This window comes from Xiphophorus hellerii, chromosome 23 (genome assembly GCF_003331165.1).
Source record: "Xiphophorus hellerii strain 12219 chromosome 23, Xiphophorus_hellerii-4.1, whole genome shotgun sequence".
Classification (NCBI taxonomy): domain Eukaryota; kingdom Metazoa; phylum Chordata; class Actinopteri; order Cyprinodontiformes; family Poeciliidae; genus Xiphophorus; species Xiphophorus hellerii.
This window is the reverse complement of record NC_045694.1, coordinates 23,095,596-23,115,940: the sequence shown is the minus strand read 5'-3', so window position 1 is coordinate 23,115,940 and position 20,345 is coordinate 23,095,596. Positions and strand designations below refer to the sequence as shown.

At 38.5% G+C, this 20,345-nt stretch overlaps 1 protein-coding gene across 5 annotated transcripts in view; it reads right to left on the bottom strand.

Moving 5' to 3' along the window:
• The window catches only part of afap1l1a (actin filament associated protein 1-like 1a), a 38,265-nt gene extending 20,033 nt beyond the window's left edge, over positions 1 to 18,232 (bottom strand). For 2 of the 5 annotated variants that reach the window (XM_032554925.1, XM_032554926.1), the window contains exon 1: positions 4,414 to 4,635. In XM_032554925.1, coding sequence (XP_032410816.1) covers positions 4,414 to 4,444 — 31 coding nt within the window. In that variant the 5' untranslated portion in view covers positions 4,445 to 4,635. Of the gene's footprint in view, positions 1 to 2,725; positions 2,826 to 4,413; positions 4,636 to 18,104 lie in introns of those variants that run through there. The other 3 variants (XM_032554927.1, XM_032554928.1, XM_032554929.1) reach the window with 3 other exon arrangements.
• Between the last annotated feature and the right edge of the window lie 2,113 nt (positions 18,233 to 20,345).

The window sequence follows — 20,345 nt, the reverse complement described above, 5'->3', positions numbered from 1 at the left end:
TCTTATCTTAAACCACAAGGAAGCATCACCAAGAAGGGCCTACTGATTGTCTCCTCCTTCCATTTTGCTAGTCCTTGCATACCCATGCACATTTCTATGCTTCTTTAATCCTCAAACCATTGCAAGACATGAGTCGTTGCTTGTCAACCTTCACTGACTTCCCACTCCTTGCATATTATTCTCTCACTCACTACTCAAAATTGGCTAATTTTCACAGTCCAGTCGAGTTAGGCCCACTGAAGCGTGCATCTCGCTGGGGTCAGACATGGGACAGCCGCTGAGCCAGAAAACTCTTTGTTCACTGGGCGGTCATACGCCAAGAAGAAACGTTACATTGAACAACACAAATACACACCCAAACTAAGATACACAAGATAGAAAAAACACAGGCAGGCTTCAGTTGTGTATTTAATAGGGTGTGTCAGTGTGAACTCTGGTCTGCAACTTTAGGAAAGGCATTCCTGCCCCCGTTATGTGTGTGTGTGTGTCTATACAAAGTATAGATACATTCTGGCAGAATTTTGGACTCTCATATGTTTAGCTCTGACAGAGTGACACTGCATGTAATCACTACTGACAAGCTGCCATTTTTTATTAGTTGGGAGATATATTTACTGTTTGGCAGCAATGCATGTCCTTCGTTTCAAAGTCCCACTCCCTAAAAACAGACATAGTTTCCTGAGGCGGGTCTTCCTATGGGCTTAACAATGCTCTCCCATGGCCACAGTCAACATCTATAGCCAGCATGTCTGTTTGTCTGTTTCTGTTTAAAGACACTACTTTCCACCTTAGAGTGGTTTCCTTCCATTGTAATAAACTCTCCGAGAACTGGGCATGAGGAATTAATTCACGCAGCGACGAGGAATGTCTCCTCATTAAGATCCCATTCACCCAGGGGAAATAAGGAAGTGAAGTTCATGGAGGCAAAGGAAGCTTGCCTTGAGTGGGAAGTCTTGGCCTGGTGAATATTGTCCCCCTGCCAGCTGCTACAGCTGTTTAGATCCTGGCTTCAGCACTGGACTTCCCCTACCCAGGCGAAAGACAAAACCTCTTCCACAGCATGACTCACTTGCTGCGCAGAGAAACTGAAATATACACCACTCAGCACTAAATCAAACAAAGCAGAAATCAAAGCAGTGCTTCTCAGAGAGTTGGCATAAAATTTGAGCTCGCAGTCATAAATCTACTTCACTATTTCATTTGGACCTGTGCTTTAGAAAGCTGATTATTCAATTTGAGGATTAGGGGGCCCATGCAATTGTGCCAAAATGAGCAAAGATTAATTATTTTGTAGTATCTGGCATGTGGGGTGCTGAAGACCACCTCTAAAATGCTGGTTATGTCATGAGAATCAAACCCAAACTCGTGGGTTCCAATTCATCTATAGCATAATACAATCTTTGAAATATTTGCAACAACTGTTTATTGGTTCGAAATGCATAATCCTGCTGCAGTTACTTTAACTTGAAAGTCAGAACTCAGATCTTAGTGTTTATCCTGTTCTAGATGGGAGTTGGAAAACCACTGACATGTTAACTGGATAAAATAAGTTTCCATTTAATATCGCAACAGTGAGTCATCAAAATTTGCACAAAATGTGAATACCCTAATTAATACACCTGCAGGCATGGCACTGGATGGGTAGAAAAAATTGCTAAAGATATTTCCAACTCAGGAGAGAAAACAATATGATAATGATCACACAAGGGGGACATGAAATTTTAGCAGGGTTTGTAGGAATATTTTTGTCTGTTCCCCCCCAAAAAAGACAAAAAAGCCAAAACCACTGGGGAATTGAGACAGACATAAAAACAATAACGTTGTGTTATTTCTGTTTAAAAATCTGCAAGTTTAGTCACCGGTTGACACAACAAATCATTTTGGGGAAGTTTTCAGAAGAATCAAGATTTCAAACAAAACAACGATCTGACCTGCTTCGATGTATCGAAGACGTATTTAATGTTTGTCGAAGATGACATTCATCAATTGACAAGATGCTCTGCAGTGCAGTATTATCTTAAAATGTTTCATAAATCTCAAGTTTTGTTTTTAAGAATCTATCGTCAGTGGGGATTATTCTCATCCAGGTTGGAGTAATCCATACTGTGGTATTTATCCTGGTCTGATTCTAAAGTGGTCCAATGCCAAAAAAATACTCCCCTTCCCCTGCTTTTATAAATCGTTTAAATTTCTCATAAATCTTAAACTACTGTTTACATAATCTCCATTCAGTGTAGAACAAAACTAATGCAGATTCTGTCAGTCAAGGTTATTTAAATTTCACATTCATCAGGTTTAGTCCAATAGAAGGACCTTAAGCAGATGATAACGCTTACAATTAATTAATATCATGCCTGTCAGCCTGTCAGTGTTTCTTTTTTCCACCAACTACTCAAACCAGCTAAACGCTCGCTAAAAGGCGATGGGGCATCCTCAATATATTTGTTACGCTTTAATCACCTGGGAAACTTGGTGGCGAGTTTGACGGAAGTTGGAATTTCGACATGGCGTCACCCATATTGTCTGCATTACCTCTTACAAACGTCATTTAAAACTTTACTTTCCATAAGAAAACCCTAATTTTAGTTTGTTGTGTTTACAGTTTTAAGCACTATAAGTAATATTGATTTCAAGACGCACCCTTACACGCGTGTCTTGTAAAATAAGCATGTTTCCACCACAACTGTTGATGCGAGAAGCAGCCATATTGAAACACAAACTCTACCTTACAAGTCATAACTGGGGGTAGTCGGAGCTGCCCCAGTTGATTTCCAGTTGATATTTCAGATGGGGAAGTCCAAATTTCCCAGTTCCAAGTACAACTGGAAGCCATCATAACGGTGCGTCACCTAGCTTCACGTTGACAGAAAGTCTTTTTTGTCTGTCAGAAAAACCACTTCCTTTCTTATTTCAAAATAAGAGTCTCAAGGTATCAAGCCTGCAGATTGCATCAGCAGACCCAGGACTCAAAACAATATCAGAAATTTGCACCATACGGACGGTAAGCAACTGGATACCGCATAGCAAGCCAGAATTCACTTTAGCAAGAAATATGTTTCTAATTAAATATAGTGTAGTTCTACCAGATCTTGCTGCTTCTTTGATCAACCATTAGCAAATACAACTGTATCCAAACATACGTATTTAGCATATTTCATGTATCTAATAAAAGAATAAGATCAGAGATAGATTATGCACTACTAGGTGTGCTATTTATCTAATAAGCAAATAAACAACATAATTCTGCAACTTAAAAAATGTGTTCATATATACAGCATCCATATGCAGTCTGAATTCAGGATTAGTTGTGGATCTCTGGCTTTTGAAATTACAATTAAAACTTTTGGGGTTGTTTTATTATTGTTATTTATCATTGGAACGCTAAAATTCTTATTTGAGAGAACAAACTAAAAGTAGAAATATAAAATTTGAAAAAAACAAAAGTGATCTTAGCACTGTTAGTACAGTCCTAAGCTCTGCAGGAGATTGAAAAAGAGTTTTGTTGTTGGTCAAAGACACTTTGATTGTTTAAGCTTTGAGCAACTAGAGAGAAAAAAAAGAAAATGCATAAATATTAAAAGTTTTACAAAGCTCTGTACACATTCAGACATATAGCCCTTTTCACTTGCCTTATAACTGCTGTAAAACACCAACAACATTCCTCTGCTTGTTAAGAGTACATGGCATTTGTGTAAGCGAGCACACATTTGTAAGTCAGAGAGAATGGTTTGTTTAACACTACAGAGCAGGCCTTTAAAAGGAGCTTCCAATTGGAGTTTTTTCTTTTTCTTTTTTTTGTTTAAACTCTGCAGGGGAAGGAGGTTGAGTGGGGGTGTGGGGTGGCAACGGGAGTTCAGCACCTGTGCTAACATGTCCGACAAACTCTGATGAAACGAATAATGTGACCTCAACTGGGTGCACGTAGATATATATATATTTTTTTCTTCTTGCTACTCCCCCGTTATGCTAAAAGATCTTCCTCATGCTGAGACAATGTTCCGTGGCATGCAATGCAAACACAAACATCGTCACAGTGAGTCAAAAGTCACAGATTTCAGTGATTTAGCATCAGCTCAGTTTCACAACATCGCTGCCTGCATCCCAACCAGCAGATCAGTCCACACCCACACAGAGGCTTTAGTGGATTAAAACAGCAACGTTTCACCACCTGGTTTTACTGGCATGCGGCTTCCCCAGTACGTTTAAACCACTTAGTCTATGAGTTTTCAAGCAAAGTGATGTGAGTTTTTTTTTTTGTTTTGTTTTTCAAGGTATGCACAATGGAATTTGGGGGAGCAAAATAAAGTGGAACATCTTTAAAAATCTTTTCTATTCTAACTGTAATCCTGACATTTTACTGTATACACCTGGAATGGAAACTATGAGCCAAATAGAACATGTAACAAAACTTACCCTCAACAGCAATGGATGAGAGACCCACCATTCTGCAAGATTAAGAAGGAAGCAAACCAGCTCCCTTATACACAAAATAGATGCAGGAATAAAACAAGATATTCCACCGTCCTGTTAAAGATTTCTAGCTTCACTCAGTCCTGTGAAGCCTTTGTATTTGTAGGTTAGCTCGAGTAGGCTGAATTCGCACTCCCTTTACCTCTCCCTTCCTCCATCTGATCTGTTATCTCTCTCCACCTCCCTCTGTCTACCCTCCTCTTTTTTTCCTTTTGGGGGGTAGGGAGATTGTGGTGCAGTGTGTGTGTTGTGTGTGTGTGTGTAAGCTTTCTGGATTGCCCTCCACTGTAATCCTGGGGATTGTATAGCACCTGGGAAAGGCTTGCTGTGTAAACACACATGCCGACTAATAGCTAACCCACATTCTTTATTCTTCCACATTCTTTCACCTGAAACCAAAGCATGGCCGTCCAACCATCCAAGCAAAATGCCAACCACTCAAGAAAGTTCGAAAGAGCCCACAAATATCCTGGTTACTGCCACTCTGAATTCAAATAACTCCAACAGCACTAACTTTGACAGTAAATGTGCTACATCTGAAAACATGAATGTTGGTTGCTTTAAGAAATATCAACTTAAACATGACAGGGTTTAGCTGTTTCTGTGTTGCGTAGGTAGACCTTTGAGAGTTCCACGTGGATGACTTGTTGCCCTGAGGCAGATTCAAGTGTCCCGAACATGACGTAGCATGCTGCCCTCAATCGCTCACTCAGCCACTAAAACTACACAAACAGCCCTCAACATAGTTAAATCTGTCTCTTAGAACTACAGGCTCTTTTGTTTTTGTCCTATGACTGGTGTAGGAACGGTTTCAAAACTGAGAGATACATCAAACATGAACAGGATCCTCGTATAAGTCATCTTATAAGTTATTTTTGATCCTCTTTAATGAAGTTTTATTCAAGCAATAAAACTTGAGAAATAGAGAAAGAGCACAGTGATAAAACTAAAGCCAAGCTAAACCATGGCTAGACAGAGTAACCTCTAATAAAATTGGGCTGATTTGAAGTGAAACCTCTTCAGGTGGAGAAAAGAAAACCGCAGCAGTGGTACATTTGAAATTTGTTAAATCTTAAAACTAAATCAAATTTCCTACAACACCTAAGAATTACACATTGAAACTGATGTTTAGAGTTACTAATGCTAACCATGCTAACTGTACAACTGCTAAGTCATGCTAAAGAAAAATGTAAGAGTAAATTACTTCTGCTTTAGTTAATTGATGCTGTTAAGAACCTTGACCAGAAACTAGGGTCTCTGTTAAGTACATTTGTTAGTATTATTTGTCTCCATGTAGCTATGTTGTTGAAAGTCTACATGGATGCAAACAAAAATAAACAACTAAAAAAAGACAGAGAAATTTAATAAAGGGCTCGTCTTGGATCTGTTTTTTTGGATCAATGTGGGAGTTGTGTACTTTGCGTGATGCTGGACCATTTCCAAAAATTAAATTGTACAAAAGCCAGAACTTCCCAGAGGCATATAGTGTTTCCCAATTTGTTTATTTATTTATTTTTAATAAATCAGCCCTGGCTGTGACAAATCCAACAGACTCACCCTGCAATTCTCGGTCAAGGCCTGACAAACCACTGCTTTCTGTGACTAAATGTGAACTCTGACCTCCAGAGTGAAACTGTGATCACACGTCAGCCAACGGGACAGCAGGAGGACTGCAGTTTTCACTCAGCTGCAAAATTCACAGCCTTTTATCTCACAAGAGGTTTGGGGTGACCTCAAATGTTTCTTTTTTTATTTTATTCAGTAGTAAAGATGAATAGTGTATGGATTTTAAGTACTACATGTATAACATAAAATATAAAAGCAGAACTACATGTTCTCTAAGGCAAGCTGCTGTGGGAACATTTAAAGTACCATCTGTGTTAAACAAGAGGTCAGTAGGTAAGGAAAATTACCAGGTCTTTCTTAACACCTCTTTTGTTCCTATTGTCTTTGGAAATGTTGCATACACAGACTCTTCCAAATCTTACCAGGCATGGAAGAACTCAGCATGTTGACAATCTTGTGGTGTCCAGAAATAACGTGTGGGAGTCTCTTTGTCAGCTGAAAAACATTACTCTGCTACTTTTTTTTTTTTCTAGAGCAAGCATAATATTATCTCAGGTTAAGTGAGAAATGTGGGAGGATTTTTTTCTGTATGAGGGACAGAAAACAGCTTGAAAATTACACGAGGTTTTACTAAATACTACCGTGCAGCTGGAGTATGTCCAGAGCCTTGCAACATTGTTTCTAACCCTTGAATTTCTTCATATTTTGTCACGTAGGAACCAATAACTTCTATTTTACTGGGATATTTTTTGTGAGAGACTGAAATAAAGTATTGTAAAACGGAAAAGTTTAAGGAAAATTATTAGAATTTCTTTTACAAAAAATATTCTGAAGAGTGTGGTCTGGACATGTAGTCAGACCCCAAATTTAAGGTGGTATGTCTCTTCTAGGTTTGTCATTGTCCCTCCCCCAGTCCTTTCTGCAAATTAGCACAAGCTCAGTCAGAATGGATAGCAAACGTGTGTCAATATCAATTTTAAAGTTTGCCAAGAGTACTCTTAGTTTTTGATCCCGGTTCTTCTAACTAGAGTTGTGACAGATTGGTTCTATTGATTATTTTAAATCTTCATAAACAGCATAAATTTGCTGTTTATGAAGATTTAGTTCTCAGAAATTCCGGATTTCTTCACACCACATGAAAATGCTTTAATATCAACTACATCACTGTAACTCCAGCTGTGTGCTTTGGGGAATTGTCCTGCTGGAAGATGAGTTTTTCATCCCAGTCTGTGGTCTTTTGCTGCATCTAACAGGTTTTCTTCCAGGAAAGTATTTTGTTCCATTCAGGAACAATCAGGGTTCCTTTCAACCCTGATTGGCTTCCCTGTCCCTGCTGTAGAAAACCATCCCGACATAATGATGCTACCACAGCATAAGGACGTAATTTTTGCACCACACAGCAATAAATGCGAAAAAATGTCAATTTTAGTATCATCTAACTGGAGCATGCTTTCTCATATTTCCTTTCTCTTTTCAGATAACAGCTTTGACGGTGCTTTGTGGGATGTTCCTAACTTGGGAAGTAATCCAACTCTGCTTTAAACTTCTCCACAACTTTATTCCGGACCTGTCTGCAGTGTTTATTGGTCTTCATGATGCTTCATCATCTTTGTTAATTCTCTAACAATCCTCAGACGCACAAAAGTAGAAGGTATTTGCTCATTAAGCAATTTTTTTTATTTTTTTTACATGCCATGTTTTTTATTATTTTTATTTCTTAAAAAAAATCTGAGGACGATGAAGCTTAACACTTTGCTGTTATCCACTAACTTTTTAAAATCTATCACATAAAATCTTGATTACGTTAAAGTCTTTTTGTTTGTTTTTAATTCAACAAAATGATGGAAAGTATACTTTTGCAAGGCATTGTGTGGCTGTAGTCAATGCCTGCAAGATAGCAAAAATATTGAAGGAAATCCTAACTCTTAGTTTGTAAACCACAACCTTATCACACTCTTTCATCATATACAGATCAGTGAGGTGAATGCAGACACCTTGCAAAGAAAAGTGAGGTAAACCATACATACTACAAGTTTTTAATTGCATCAAGACATGTGCCAACCATGTCTCCTAATAATCGTTGCTCTATCTTGATGAAATGAACTTCTAGTGTACTCAGGATTCCAGACATTTCCCGAGGGTGACGTTTTCTCTTCTCCTCTGCCGGTTGTCAACATGTCCGGGCATTTACAGGTCTGATAACTCTGGAGTCCACAACAAGTAAACACAGACGGTGAAGCTTCATTGGAAAGATAAAGCTTATCAATATAATGACTGCAACTATGACTTGACCGACATTTTTTTTTGGCAATTTACGTCATCGCTGGAGAAGAAGCAGATCTACAGATATGGTGTTTTCATTTGTTATGATTTTAAATGTACACAATTCATACATATAATGTGTTATTCAAACTGAGTCTATGATCTTCATATGAACGCTGCAAAACAAATTACACTCATGTATAATATCTCTGGGGAATATATCACCCAAACATTGCTGTGAAAGGTTCTATTCCCAGCATTGGTCTTTTTCAAAACCAAGCTCAGTGTCTCTGTAGACTAGCAGCAAATGAAAGTGAAGGAAAACATTGACTGTCTTATTTTTGTAGGGAAAACTAAATAAAGGAATCCAATACTACAAGAAAATAACACCACATTCCGAGAGCGATCTCAAATTCCAATCCCCTGCTTATGCCATAATCCATCCCTCTCATTTCCAGTGTTGTGCAAGTTCAGTCACAAATTTCAGTTCACCCAGCCAAAAGCTGAATTATTCCGTGTTAATATTTCAACACTGAGAAAATCCCAACCACAACCAAACACCCAGAATGAACCATTTCCACACTCGTATATAATTTTTCATGACATAATGTCTTCCAAAACTGACTGATAATTACTAGCACATAACGCCTTGTGGTAATGAGCACATTCATTTCTTCACTGCATAGTAAACACCTTCTGTTTTCGATTCTTTAAATGTTGTACATCTGTTTGCCCCTTTTTGTTTCCTACATTTTTGTGCTGCATCCTAAAAAGTTACAAATAATAACAACAAAGAAAATGATTATAGTAAAACATCTCGATAGGAAGACATTTCTTAATATGATCACATTGAAAGTGCGACCACAACAAGGTCACACTGTGAGGTCAAAGTTCTACTGTAAGAAAGCATTTATAGAAGAACAAAACTGCCAAAGCAATAGTCACAAGACTAAGAAGTTTTCATGGAGATGACAAATATTTGATATTTCCATAACAATAATCAGCAATAGTATCAGATGTTCTAGCTGAAAATGACCAATTAGTTTTGCAACCAGGTGAAAGTTGTAGTGGACTGGTGCAGTATTGTTATTCTGAACTGAATTAAACACATTTTAACTGCATTTAATAAAACACCATAATCTTAACATGATGTTTTAAATTTAATGATTACAGCATTTGAATGTTGTATTTATGACTGGTTTCGTTTATCTTTTTTCAAAAGCTGTAAAGGCAAGTTTCAGTGAACCCTTTATTATTTTTGCTATTGCTGGGATGTTTCCAACTGTTAATGCGGAGAAAGCTCAATTTCTTAATTTGATATCTGAAAGTGAAGCTTAAAATCTTTTTAAAAAAAAACCAAACATGATGTGGATAAACAATCCTGCGAGAGGAACCAAAGACAAAAATAATCACAATGTAAGTTTTTTTTTCTGATCTATGGAAGCCAGTGAAAATCACCTGACAGAGCTGTAATGTTGAGCCCATTGTTGCTCCGAGTTCTTGAAGATGACTCAGATTCTGTTCGATGCCAAGAAAATAATTTCCCTCTCCTACATCAGCCAACCTTATGGCGTTGCCCCATGTGCCCCCTATAGAGATGCACTTCCTCCTTCTACCAATGACATCGCCTATCAACCCCGGCCTTCTGTTTCCTCTTCCTGTCAGCTGACCCAATGCCACTTTAACTTTACCGTCTCTGGTGACCCCATTCTCATTGCGCTCCTTAGATCCTGACATTAGATAGCATTGACTGAGTTATGCTTAGAGCTGTATTTCAAAGAGAGGACATTGTAATGAAGCTCAGTTTTCACAGAGCAAGAACAGGTTGACCCCCTCGAGGGTGAAAACTACTTTCTCATAGTTTGGCAGCTGCGTTCATCATATGGCCAGGAATCTTAGACAAACATTAGGATCAACATACTAGACCGAATGCAGACTACAAATCTGGCACAGGGACAGAGGAGACCATGTGGAAAAGCTTATTTTGTCTGGAAGAGTCGTAGAGGAAAAAAACAACCTCTCTTTCCCTGCTGTTTTTATTGAACTCCGAAAGATGCTTCAGGATATCATAAAAATACAGAAAAGACCCCGTACAAGTGAACAAACACACAAAATGCTGTCATGCTGGAAGATGGCCAAGAATGCAGTCTGAGTTACTCCAGTCTGGATGTGTTTTTTGTTGTGTTTTTTTGTAAACCAGCAGCCAAATTCTTTGCTCAACCCTACAAAATGACAATTCAGCAGATTTCTTACCCTGAAATGCCTTTTCATTTATCAAGATCCTGCATGCAAACGGCCTGCATTCCGCCGCACAATTACTTACCCTAATCACAGTTTTAATCTGTTTGAGGTTCGAACAATGGATATAGTAGCGTTGAATCGTCATTGCTAATAATTGGTCAAATGTGATATTCAGCTAACTTGCAGTCACTTTGTTGGACAACCTTTTGGCTTAATACACTTCTCTCTATTTTCAATTGGAAAACTCCATTGAGCATCATACCAGAGACAAAAAAAAACAACTTTATAAAGTCTCATAGCTAACAGGAGATTCAGATTCGGTCAGTTTGAGGCTTTCTGTAGCCAGTTTTATGCCTTTCAAATGGTTCTTGGCAAAACAACGGGAATCATCTGTTAGCAGGTTCACTTCCAAAGGCATCTGCACAGCTGAAAGATCCAAAGGGCACGTACTTATCGCAAGTGTCTCATAAACTTCAAAAACTAATTGAAAGCACATGAAGCGAAACAGGGTAGTTTTCAAAATGTTCTTCCTTCCCAACTCATCTTTTGCCATCATTCATTCATATTTGCCCTGTGAGCAGCAATGTCCACTCTTTAGGAGGAAAACAAATGCTGAGTGTAGCATGTCTTGTTAGCCACTAGAAAGTGCTGCTCCAACACCATATGTTGCAAATCACCTGCACCAGGAACAATTATTAAATATAACTTAAGTATAACCGCACCTGTGCCCCTATTTAGAGTTAGACAACTAAATAGGGGCATTGGGAAAATTCTACAAGCTAAATCAGACCTGCTTTTACTTGTAGCTTGTTACTTTGCATTACCACACAATTTCTTCAAGTTGGGAGACACAACCAAGACTAAGCAGCAGGAAAGGTAGCGTTGTCCATTTATGTGAAAAGTGTAATTTGCAAGAAACTCTGGATACAACTTTACTCTTTATCTGACACACCAAGTCTGAAACATCTGACGAAATGACAGAAATCAACAGTTGGTTATTAAACATGTCTATCTTTGCGTTACTATGGTGACCCGCTGGTAATCCATCCAGGGAAATTCCCTCGTTTCCGTCCCCCAACATTGAGAAAAAGAAGAGAGAACAGACAGATGGTTCAAAGTAGTCTGATCACGGAATAGTTCACACTGAACAGGTGGCGATAATTGCATCTGGGCATTTTCTCAATATGGCCAAAGGCTAAAAAGTCAAAAAGTTGATCAATATGAGGCGACGTCTGTCTGCTACGGCCCCATTTTTCTTTTTCTTTTTTCACTCTGATTTATTCAAGTCTGGGGTGGCATAGGGGGCTTGAGTCAGACCGCTGCCAGACAAAGGCCCAACAGAGGAGTCAGTATAATTCAGATCCCATATCTGCTCCGAGTGCTATGACATCACCACAATACTATGTCTCCAAGACAGAAAAGTATTCACATACTGAGAAAGATGCTATTTTGCAAGTGGAAGCGTAGCTTCACTGATGCTGAACAGACACACAGAACAGACACACACGCACACACACCCCAAGATACACACAGAAAAACTCCCAACACTGGAGAAAGGGCAACTTTGTCTTCTTTTTGGATTTGCAGGGTTAGCTTAAAAGTGGGACTATCCACTGTCCTCGTTCTGATCTTTGAAAATATCGATCATTTTAGAAGTAGTCATTGTGAGTCGCTGGGAAAAATAATATACTCAGGAAAAAGTAAAAAAAAATCAGATGACAAGGCGTTCTTCATCAGGCTAAAGTGTGATTTTATAGAGGAAAAGCCTTGCTTATGTATAGAAAACCTGTCATTTAGTCTTTAAAAGTAATTATTTCATAGTGTTGAAGTCTTTTTAAAACTGCTGTACCCAGTGTTTTGTCGATGCAAATTCTGTTTTATTATGATAAAATGAAGTGAAAAGTCGACAATCTCTTAGTCACTAAGAGTTGCCATTCTGTTTTATGAGAACTGCCTTACTGTTGAAATTTCAGTGTCAGTTTCCAACCGTTAAACCTGCAGGCATACCTGGAATGGTAAGAGGAGGCACTTGAGATAATTCCAATGTTGCATCATGTGGTTTAAAGGAAAAAACAAGACCCTTTAACAGTCATGTCAACGTTGAGAGTTCGGAATTTCATCAGAAACCAATAAAGCAAACAATAAAACAAACAAAAAAGTGTTTGAAAAAAAATGGGTTTAAAATCTGCAACTGTCTCACACAGAACCATATAATCAGCTTTTTATCAACTCTAAAGACGTAAACCGAAGTGCATTTAACCCCACCACCCCCTGCAAACTTCAAAATATCAGAGCTTTTTATGCCTTTTGCAGCTTATATACTTTCCATACAAACATTTAACAAGAACAGAGAGTCATTTTAGAGATCCTCCTCCGTACTTCATGGATGTGATGAGGATTGTAGGGTAACATTTTTAAACCTAATCAAAGAGCACATATGACTAAAGAAAAGCATAATTACAAAAGAAGTATGTTTAAAGTTTTTGTGTGCCGGCTTTCCTCCAGAGTGTTTTACGCCATAGGCTTTTTTTTTTCCCCCCCCACAAAGAGCGCTGAGGATTTACTGCCCCCACCGACGCATTACCATGAATCTTAGTAAACTGAGGCTGGTGTCAAGTAACATTTATGAACCCCCAACTGATAACAGGTTGGGTAGGTCCTACTCTGCCAAGTCCCTTCAATAAATCGGAACATTTTCCTGAATTGTTTGTATGAGTGTGCACGCACACCCCAGGCAGAGTCACCTCACCCTCTGGAACAGAGCAGCTTGAAATACACTCTGCAGCAGCGCTGTGTGCAGCAGCACATCTCCATAGAAACCCTATGTAAACAGCCATGCAGACATTGACCACTGCCTTTTACACAATGTACATGTGCACTCCCACATGGCCTACATCACAGAGGTACCCCTCCACACATCCCAGCCACATGAATTATAGTGATCTCCTACTCTTGTTGAGGAGGGGAATTCCACTTCGTATGGGCCTGCTCTACAATAATCCATGATATACAGCTTTAACATGACGGGGCATGCACGTATCGAGCACTGAATGTGTTATTTTATTCCCCATCAAGTCACAAAAAGAGTTTGCACGTCTTTTCGTGTTAAAGAGCGTGTTGACAATGTCTGATAAACCTCAGAAACCAAAGAACTTTATCAGCTTTATGAGTTACATGGGAGGGAAATTCCACTTTCTATACAGACTGGAGACCTGTAGACAATGTTAAAGTTAGTCAAGCTGAAATATGGAGGGAGACGTATCACGTGAGAGTGCGGGAAGCTGCTTTAATGAAGTCAGAAGAGTCATTACTGATATGTAAGCATTTATTTTATTCAGTTGCCTTTGGCAGTCACGGGCCCATGCGGTGTTAATAAAACACTCGAAACAGAACGGTCAACCAGAGCAAAAGGCTGAAACAAAAATATACCCAGGGATGTTATTTTGTTATTGTGAAAGCTCTTTGGCCCACAATCAGCAAACTGTAAGGCAGGGCACTGAGCAATAGTTTAGCTAGCACTGAATGCAATACCCACTGTGTTAAAATGCTGATGTGTACTATTTCTTTTATTTTGGAGAAAAGGTTACAATGTTTGACTAAATATTAGCTTTTAATGAGTGGGAATACAGATTACAGAATATGCATGGAAGTAATTAAACAAATATATAGATATATAAGTATAATAAGTGACAACACTGTGAGGTCACGCGCCTCTGGCGGGATGACGACAGAAGACTGCATTTAAATGGTGCTCTTTTGCCCTGCTAACTGGAGTCACCAAAGCTGAAATGTGGTTAGCTGCAACCAGTTCCTTTGTCTTTTGTCTATAAAGATAAAGACTCAGCTATAAGTTACAAAAAAAAAAAAAAATCTAGAACTTGATTGCAAGCTCACAGGTTCTCTATTCATGTATTTGAGCCACACTCAATTCGCCATGTGAGCAGTAAGGCATGGCTGGAATGGGGATTTTATATGTATGCAGCAGACTTGTGCTTGGAGTGACAATACATGGTTTTTTAGTTGTTGTTTTTTTTACATGCAATAGCAAATACTTAGCCTGAAAGTTCTTTCACGTCACATTCTCTGAAACATATTATGTGACAATAGCTACAGTTGACCACATCAGCTGGACGAAATCACAGACAATCCCATTACCGATATGCATCTCTGAGGAGACAGCCTCTCCCCTGTTACACCCACTTGAAACTCTGGTCATTTTTTTTAAGAGTGGACCATGAAACAAGAAGTAAAATCAAGTCTATTCTGCAGAAAAAAAAATAGAATACCACTGCTTAGGCTTTATTCATGATATTTTAGAGAAGAGTACCAAAAAAGTCCATCTAAAACTAACTAAAACAAAGTGAAAAGAGATCACTGCAGAGACTACCTGGTGACAAAGAGACATAAAAAGCTTAAAATGTAAGATTTATCAACAAAGTGAGACCGAAGCTCTAGTTTTAGTTAGGGGTTTTAATCTGATGCAGCGATGTCTTTTAAAACAAACAGCCTTGCTTGTCTTTGCCTAAGGAGGCTTTCAAAAGCTTGATGCATAGCCGCAAAGAAGGCGTTAAGAAATACATCCAGCTGTCAAGGTAAGACAATCTGTGATTGGGGAAACAAACAATGACAATTATCTCTGTTTCCATTAATAGAGCAACTGTTTCCCAGATTGATTTTCAGCAATCTGAAATCATGTACGTCTATGACTAGTCAATGCATTGCAGTTTTCATACCGAACTGAAAATAAGCTCTAAGTACAGTTGTTGCAAATTCTGTTTTCTATTTCCTGCTCAATGTAGAATTATCCATTTCAGATTTGATTAGTGTCATATTTTGGACAAGTGATAATTTTTTTTATTTTACCAGGTATCAAAAATGCTTCTAAACCATAATTTCCTAATTTTGTTGAATTATGAAAGACTTTTATCATCTACTATTATCATGTCAGTCATAGACAATAGCCTTTTTACGTCAAACTGCACTGAAGTCACATGCTCCTCACAATGCCTTTCCAGGGTTTCCTGCCATCATATTGGCCTTCACGGAAGAAAAAAAAAAAGGCTGTTCAGCAGGTCTGAGAAGTAAAAAAAATGGTTTCTGATAATCAGGACAGATGTAACGAAGGACAAGGAAGTGGTGCAAAGCTGGTGCACGCACAAAATATCACTTAATCAGGGCAACTGAGGGAAAAGCCCACATTTAAGACAACTTCCACCAGGGGTCAAAAACTTCTGTCTCCTGCAACTTCTAGATGTGCCACTGCTTCAACACACCTCAGAATTTGACTCAGGTGTGTCGATTCACACATCTAAAAGCTGCACAAAAGCCGTCCCTGGAGAACTGGAGTTGTTAAAGATACAATTTCCATGACATTCAGAAAGATTCCGAAACATCACATCTAGATCAGCTTCTTAAATTAGTAGTGAGTGGTTAAGATATTCTAAGATCTTATCTTATGGTGGATAGTAGATTTTGTGAAGTATGTATAGATACAGTCTATGTGATGGGAACCTGGATCACAGCCTTCACTCACTTTGCCAGCCATAGTAAGCAACATGACATTGCGAGAAGATGCGTATTGTTAACACGTCTGTATTTATATTAGGATGAATAGAAGGAAACATGGTGAATAAACGTTAACTGCAGCAAAACTGAGGTTGGTCAAGAAAACAAATGAACTCAATGAATAGGTTTGGTCTTTTAAACATTTCTGTGCTCAGGTTAAGTTCAGAGACGCTGGTATGACTATCAAAAACGACACGCAAGAGATCTAACCCACGCACGTTTTAGAAGAATGTTTTAGACAGAAGATTAGCAGCACTGATGTCCTCCAAAGGTCGATATTATCTGTGACGGGAGACAACCGTTTCATTTCAGATAAATCTGTGAGGATCTGCTTTTCATTTGCCTGCTTCTGATCGATGCTATCTCAGTGGATCCCCTGCTCTTTAAAAAGCAGCCAAGAAAAAAAAAAGGTTTTCTTCCCATTAATCTCTTTAATAAAGATGCAGCTCTATGTTTTGTTACTGGTCATGTAGATTTTTTTTTTTTAAGTATTAGCTGAATCCACCCAAAGTGCAAAAGCTTAAAAAAAAACTGAAGTGTTTTGTTGGTACAGGATTTAAAACTTTCTAACTATGACAAGCTGCTACAAATAAAAATAAAAATCTATTATTTGTTATACCAACACTTACACAAAGGGAGCAATTTCAAAGCTACGCTTTGGGCAATTTGACAACGCACCGTTCTGCTGTTTAGAGCAAATCAAGTAAAAGTAATCTACCCATCACCAGAGGCCAATCAGGCGACGTAAAGACAACATAAACAGTCGGCTGATCCCCCGGGACCACAGTGCGTAAGGTCTTGTGGTGTTTCCTGAACCACACGACTCGGCTAAGTTGCATTCTTGTTCGTGCTGTGCGCTCGTGCTTGTGTGTCAAGACAGATAGGAATGACAGATGGGGATTGTACACACCCTGGCGAAGACCTAAAGACTTCCTTCCTCCGATACACACCGAACACATTAGCAACAATAACATCACTGAAATCCTTGCGCGCTGGTGATTTTAGGGAGGATACAACAGAGCTAAATATGAGGAGGACACGAAGAGCAGTGATGAATGTCCCTGCAAGATTTACTTTCTGCAAAAAAAAATAAATCCTGAAAATAAGCCAAATGAGCACGTATGCAATTTGTCCCACTTCCTCTTAGATACAGTCAGTTGAGGAAAAAATAAAAAACTTCATTAGATGGAATATAATCACCTCCACATGTCGGCTTCGAGCGAGACTCTTTGCCGCGTTACAAGTATTAAGAAAGATCAGCTGGAGGGCCAAAACAAACATAAACAAAACCCATGTAAAATCTTGGAAGCAAATTCAATAGAGACAACATCAGCTTGCACCTTGCCTTATCAATGCATCATCTAAACCTCAGACAGGGAGGGAAGTGGATTTATTTTTTTTTTCTATGTGCAAGGGGTAAATATGTTCCTCCTTAAAAAAAAAAGAAGAAGAAAATAAAACCTCAGTGCTGAAACACATTTAACACTTCCAGCTATTTCAACACAAAAACACTAGAAATCTGCAAAAAGATTTCACTGCTGGTGGAGTTCAAAATTGAATGGTTCTGAGCAAGCCCACCCAATCTTTGTTGCATCTCCTCTTCCAGATTTATGACTTGACTTGGATGTGCAAGACATTCTTTTTTCTAGAACAAGAAACTTTAGACCAAAAGCTTGTTTTGTTTTTTCATCCGGGCCCGACATTGCACCATTAACAGAACAAACATTAGGAAAACATCTGAAAATCTAACATTGAGAAAAAAAAAGAAAGAAGAGAAATTAAAGTCAATAAGAGCCAGGCTGTAAACACAGTAGGCCAGAAAAGATTCATAAGTTTCAATGAGAATTGAAAACAGGATATAGACAGAAAGGTTTTGGATTAAGCAGTAATCTTCCAGTTTAAGTAACTGTCAAAAGTTGCAAGAGGAGGAAAACACTAACATCCCAAAGAAGGGTTCAGCATCAGAGTTTAGGGTGAGCAAATAAGGTCCAGGTACTTACATGAGGGGTCGTTTGGGTCCATCGTCCTGCTGATGCTCTCCCGGTGCGAACTGTAGAAATTAATAAGGGCCCATAGTTGAGTGTGTGAGGGCGTGTGTGTGGAAGAAGAGCTCAAACCACTGACAGATACAAGCGACACAACGCAGATCAGCGGGCCTGGAACCTCCCCGCTGGGTCCTAAAGCCCGCCTGGTGACACTCTTTTCAAAACAGCCTGCCCTGACTTCTGAGATCTTTCAACGTGATGGTTCTCCACTGAACTGCCTAAAAATATAGTGTAGCAATTTTTGCATTTCTGTCTGCTATCTGGCAACCAGTAATGGCATAGGTACTTTGAAAAAGTAACTTCAATCGGTTGATTACTCCTTGAAAAAGTAACTTAGTTAGATTACTGATTACTTGATTTGGAAGGTAACTAAGTTACATTAAAAGTAACTTCTTTTAGTTACTTTCAGCAGCTGTTGACAATAATATTCCACCACCGGTGGAAATTACGTTGAGCTTTCCCAATACTTAATTGCAAGTAATTGTATCATGGTAATATCAACTATGTGTCTCCACTTATAAGGTTGAACTGAAGGGGAGATTGTTTAATGGATACAACAGTACAAAAAAACAAACAAAAAAACTTTTTAAATTTTTGCATGTTTTTGTGTGTTTCACTATTGTGTGGAAAACTCGAAGTAGGATTTTAGAGTCCCTCCCTCCAGGTTCTGCGTTGCGGCCCTGTGTTTGCCGTCACCGCGCACCTCCTGCGGCTCCGCAACTCGGATGCCCCGCCCCGCTTTGCAGATTTGTGACACTTATCGTAATATTAATGATTATATAATGGCATTTAGTTGCGCAACTTTACGGACACCTTCATTCGTGGCTGTTTTCACGTTTATCGCGCTGTTCATATTAGTCTCGATGTTTGCAGTTTTCTGGAGCGCAACGCGAAGCCCGACGTCGTTCACAGCAAATACATTAACTTGACATGAAAACACAGCGGGACGTTTCATCCGGGAAATGATGGACGGAGAGAGTCTGACTAAAACTAACTGGGTGTCAGACAAATTCTTTGGTTGATAATGTGTCTCTGCTTATTTCAAAACCCAAGAAAGCAGCTTCACGTTCAAAAACAAACCCCAAAAAGCGCATCTCTCTCCTCCCTCCATTGTTTACATTTCTGTCACGACAATCAGCTGCTGCTGTCGCATAGGAACGGTGTTCTGACTATCTGTGCTACCTCGTCAGATTTTCCTACCGTGAGGGATAAATTTGTTTTTATATTTTCAGAGCTTAACACCAAACAGTGAGAGTGAGAGACTCTTATGGAGAGTGAAGAGTGTCAAATGACAATAACTTATGTAATAATTATTTAAGTGTGCCATTAATTTATTAAAACTCGTCACGGTCCATAGATCTGTCTTTTGATCTGTCTTTAAATAATATAAGTTTATTCATAAATTGCTTATTTAAAAATGTACAATAAAGTTTTGTAAAATACATTATATATATATATATATATATATATATATATATATATATATATATATATTTTGTAAATATAAGTCAACAGAACTTAATAAAATGTTCAGCTTGGATTTAATTTAACGTAAATCATGAACTTCTTGTCGTTTGGATGTTTCTGAACTAAATAAACTTTATTTACTGGTCAGAATCCAGAGCGGTGCAGATCATTACCAACATCAGCTGTGATCTCTACAGAAACAGAGACGCTCAGCCTCCAGCGAAACCACCAGTCAGATCCACTTTGCTGTCGGAAAATCCTCTAGTTTCCACCTTATTTAATATCTTTCAAGTCCCTTACTTAACTATGAATCATTTACTTTAAAAAAGTTGTAAAATTGCAAAATAAAAACAATTTTCCTCCACTTTTGAATTTTCTCTAATGTGTTTTGAAAAAAACAAACAAAAAAAATTTAAATAGCTGTAAAGCTGAACTGATAATATGCAGTGGTTGCATAAAACACGGTGATCAAATTGTTTGTAGTCTCATATTTATGAGATCCCAATAAAAACTTGACACGAGCTAGAATACGGTTAGAAATCACATTTACAGCAACCTGAGGTGTTTTGTGAACTGAATATCAACACCATTCTATGCGTTTTAGTCCAGTGCACATCAGTTAATTTGATGATCTGACCAAATGACTGAATTAATTTTCAACTTTGTAGAATCAAAGTATCGTAACATGCATCACAAAACGGCATATGCTAATAATGAAAGAAAGGAGAC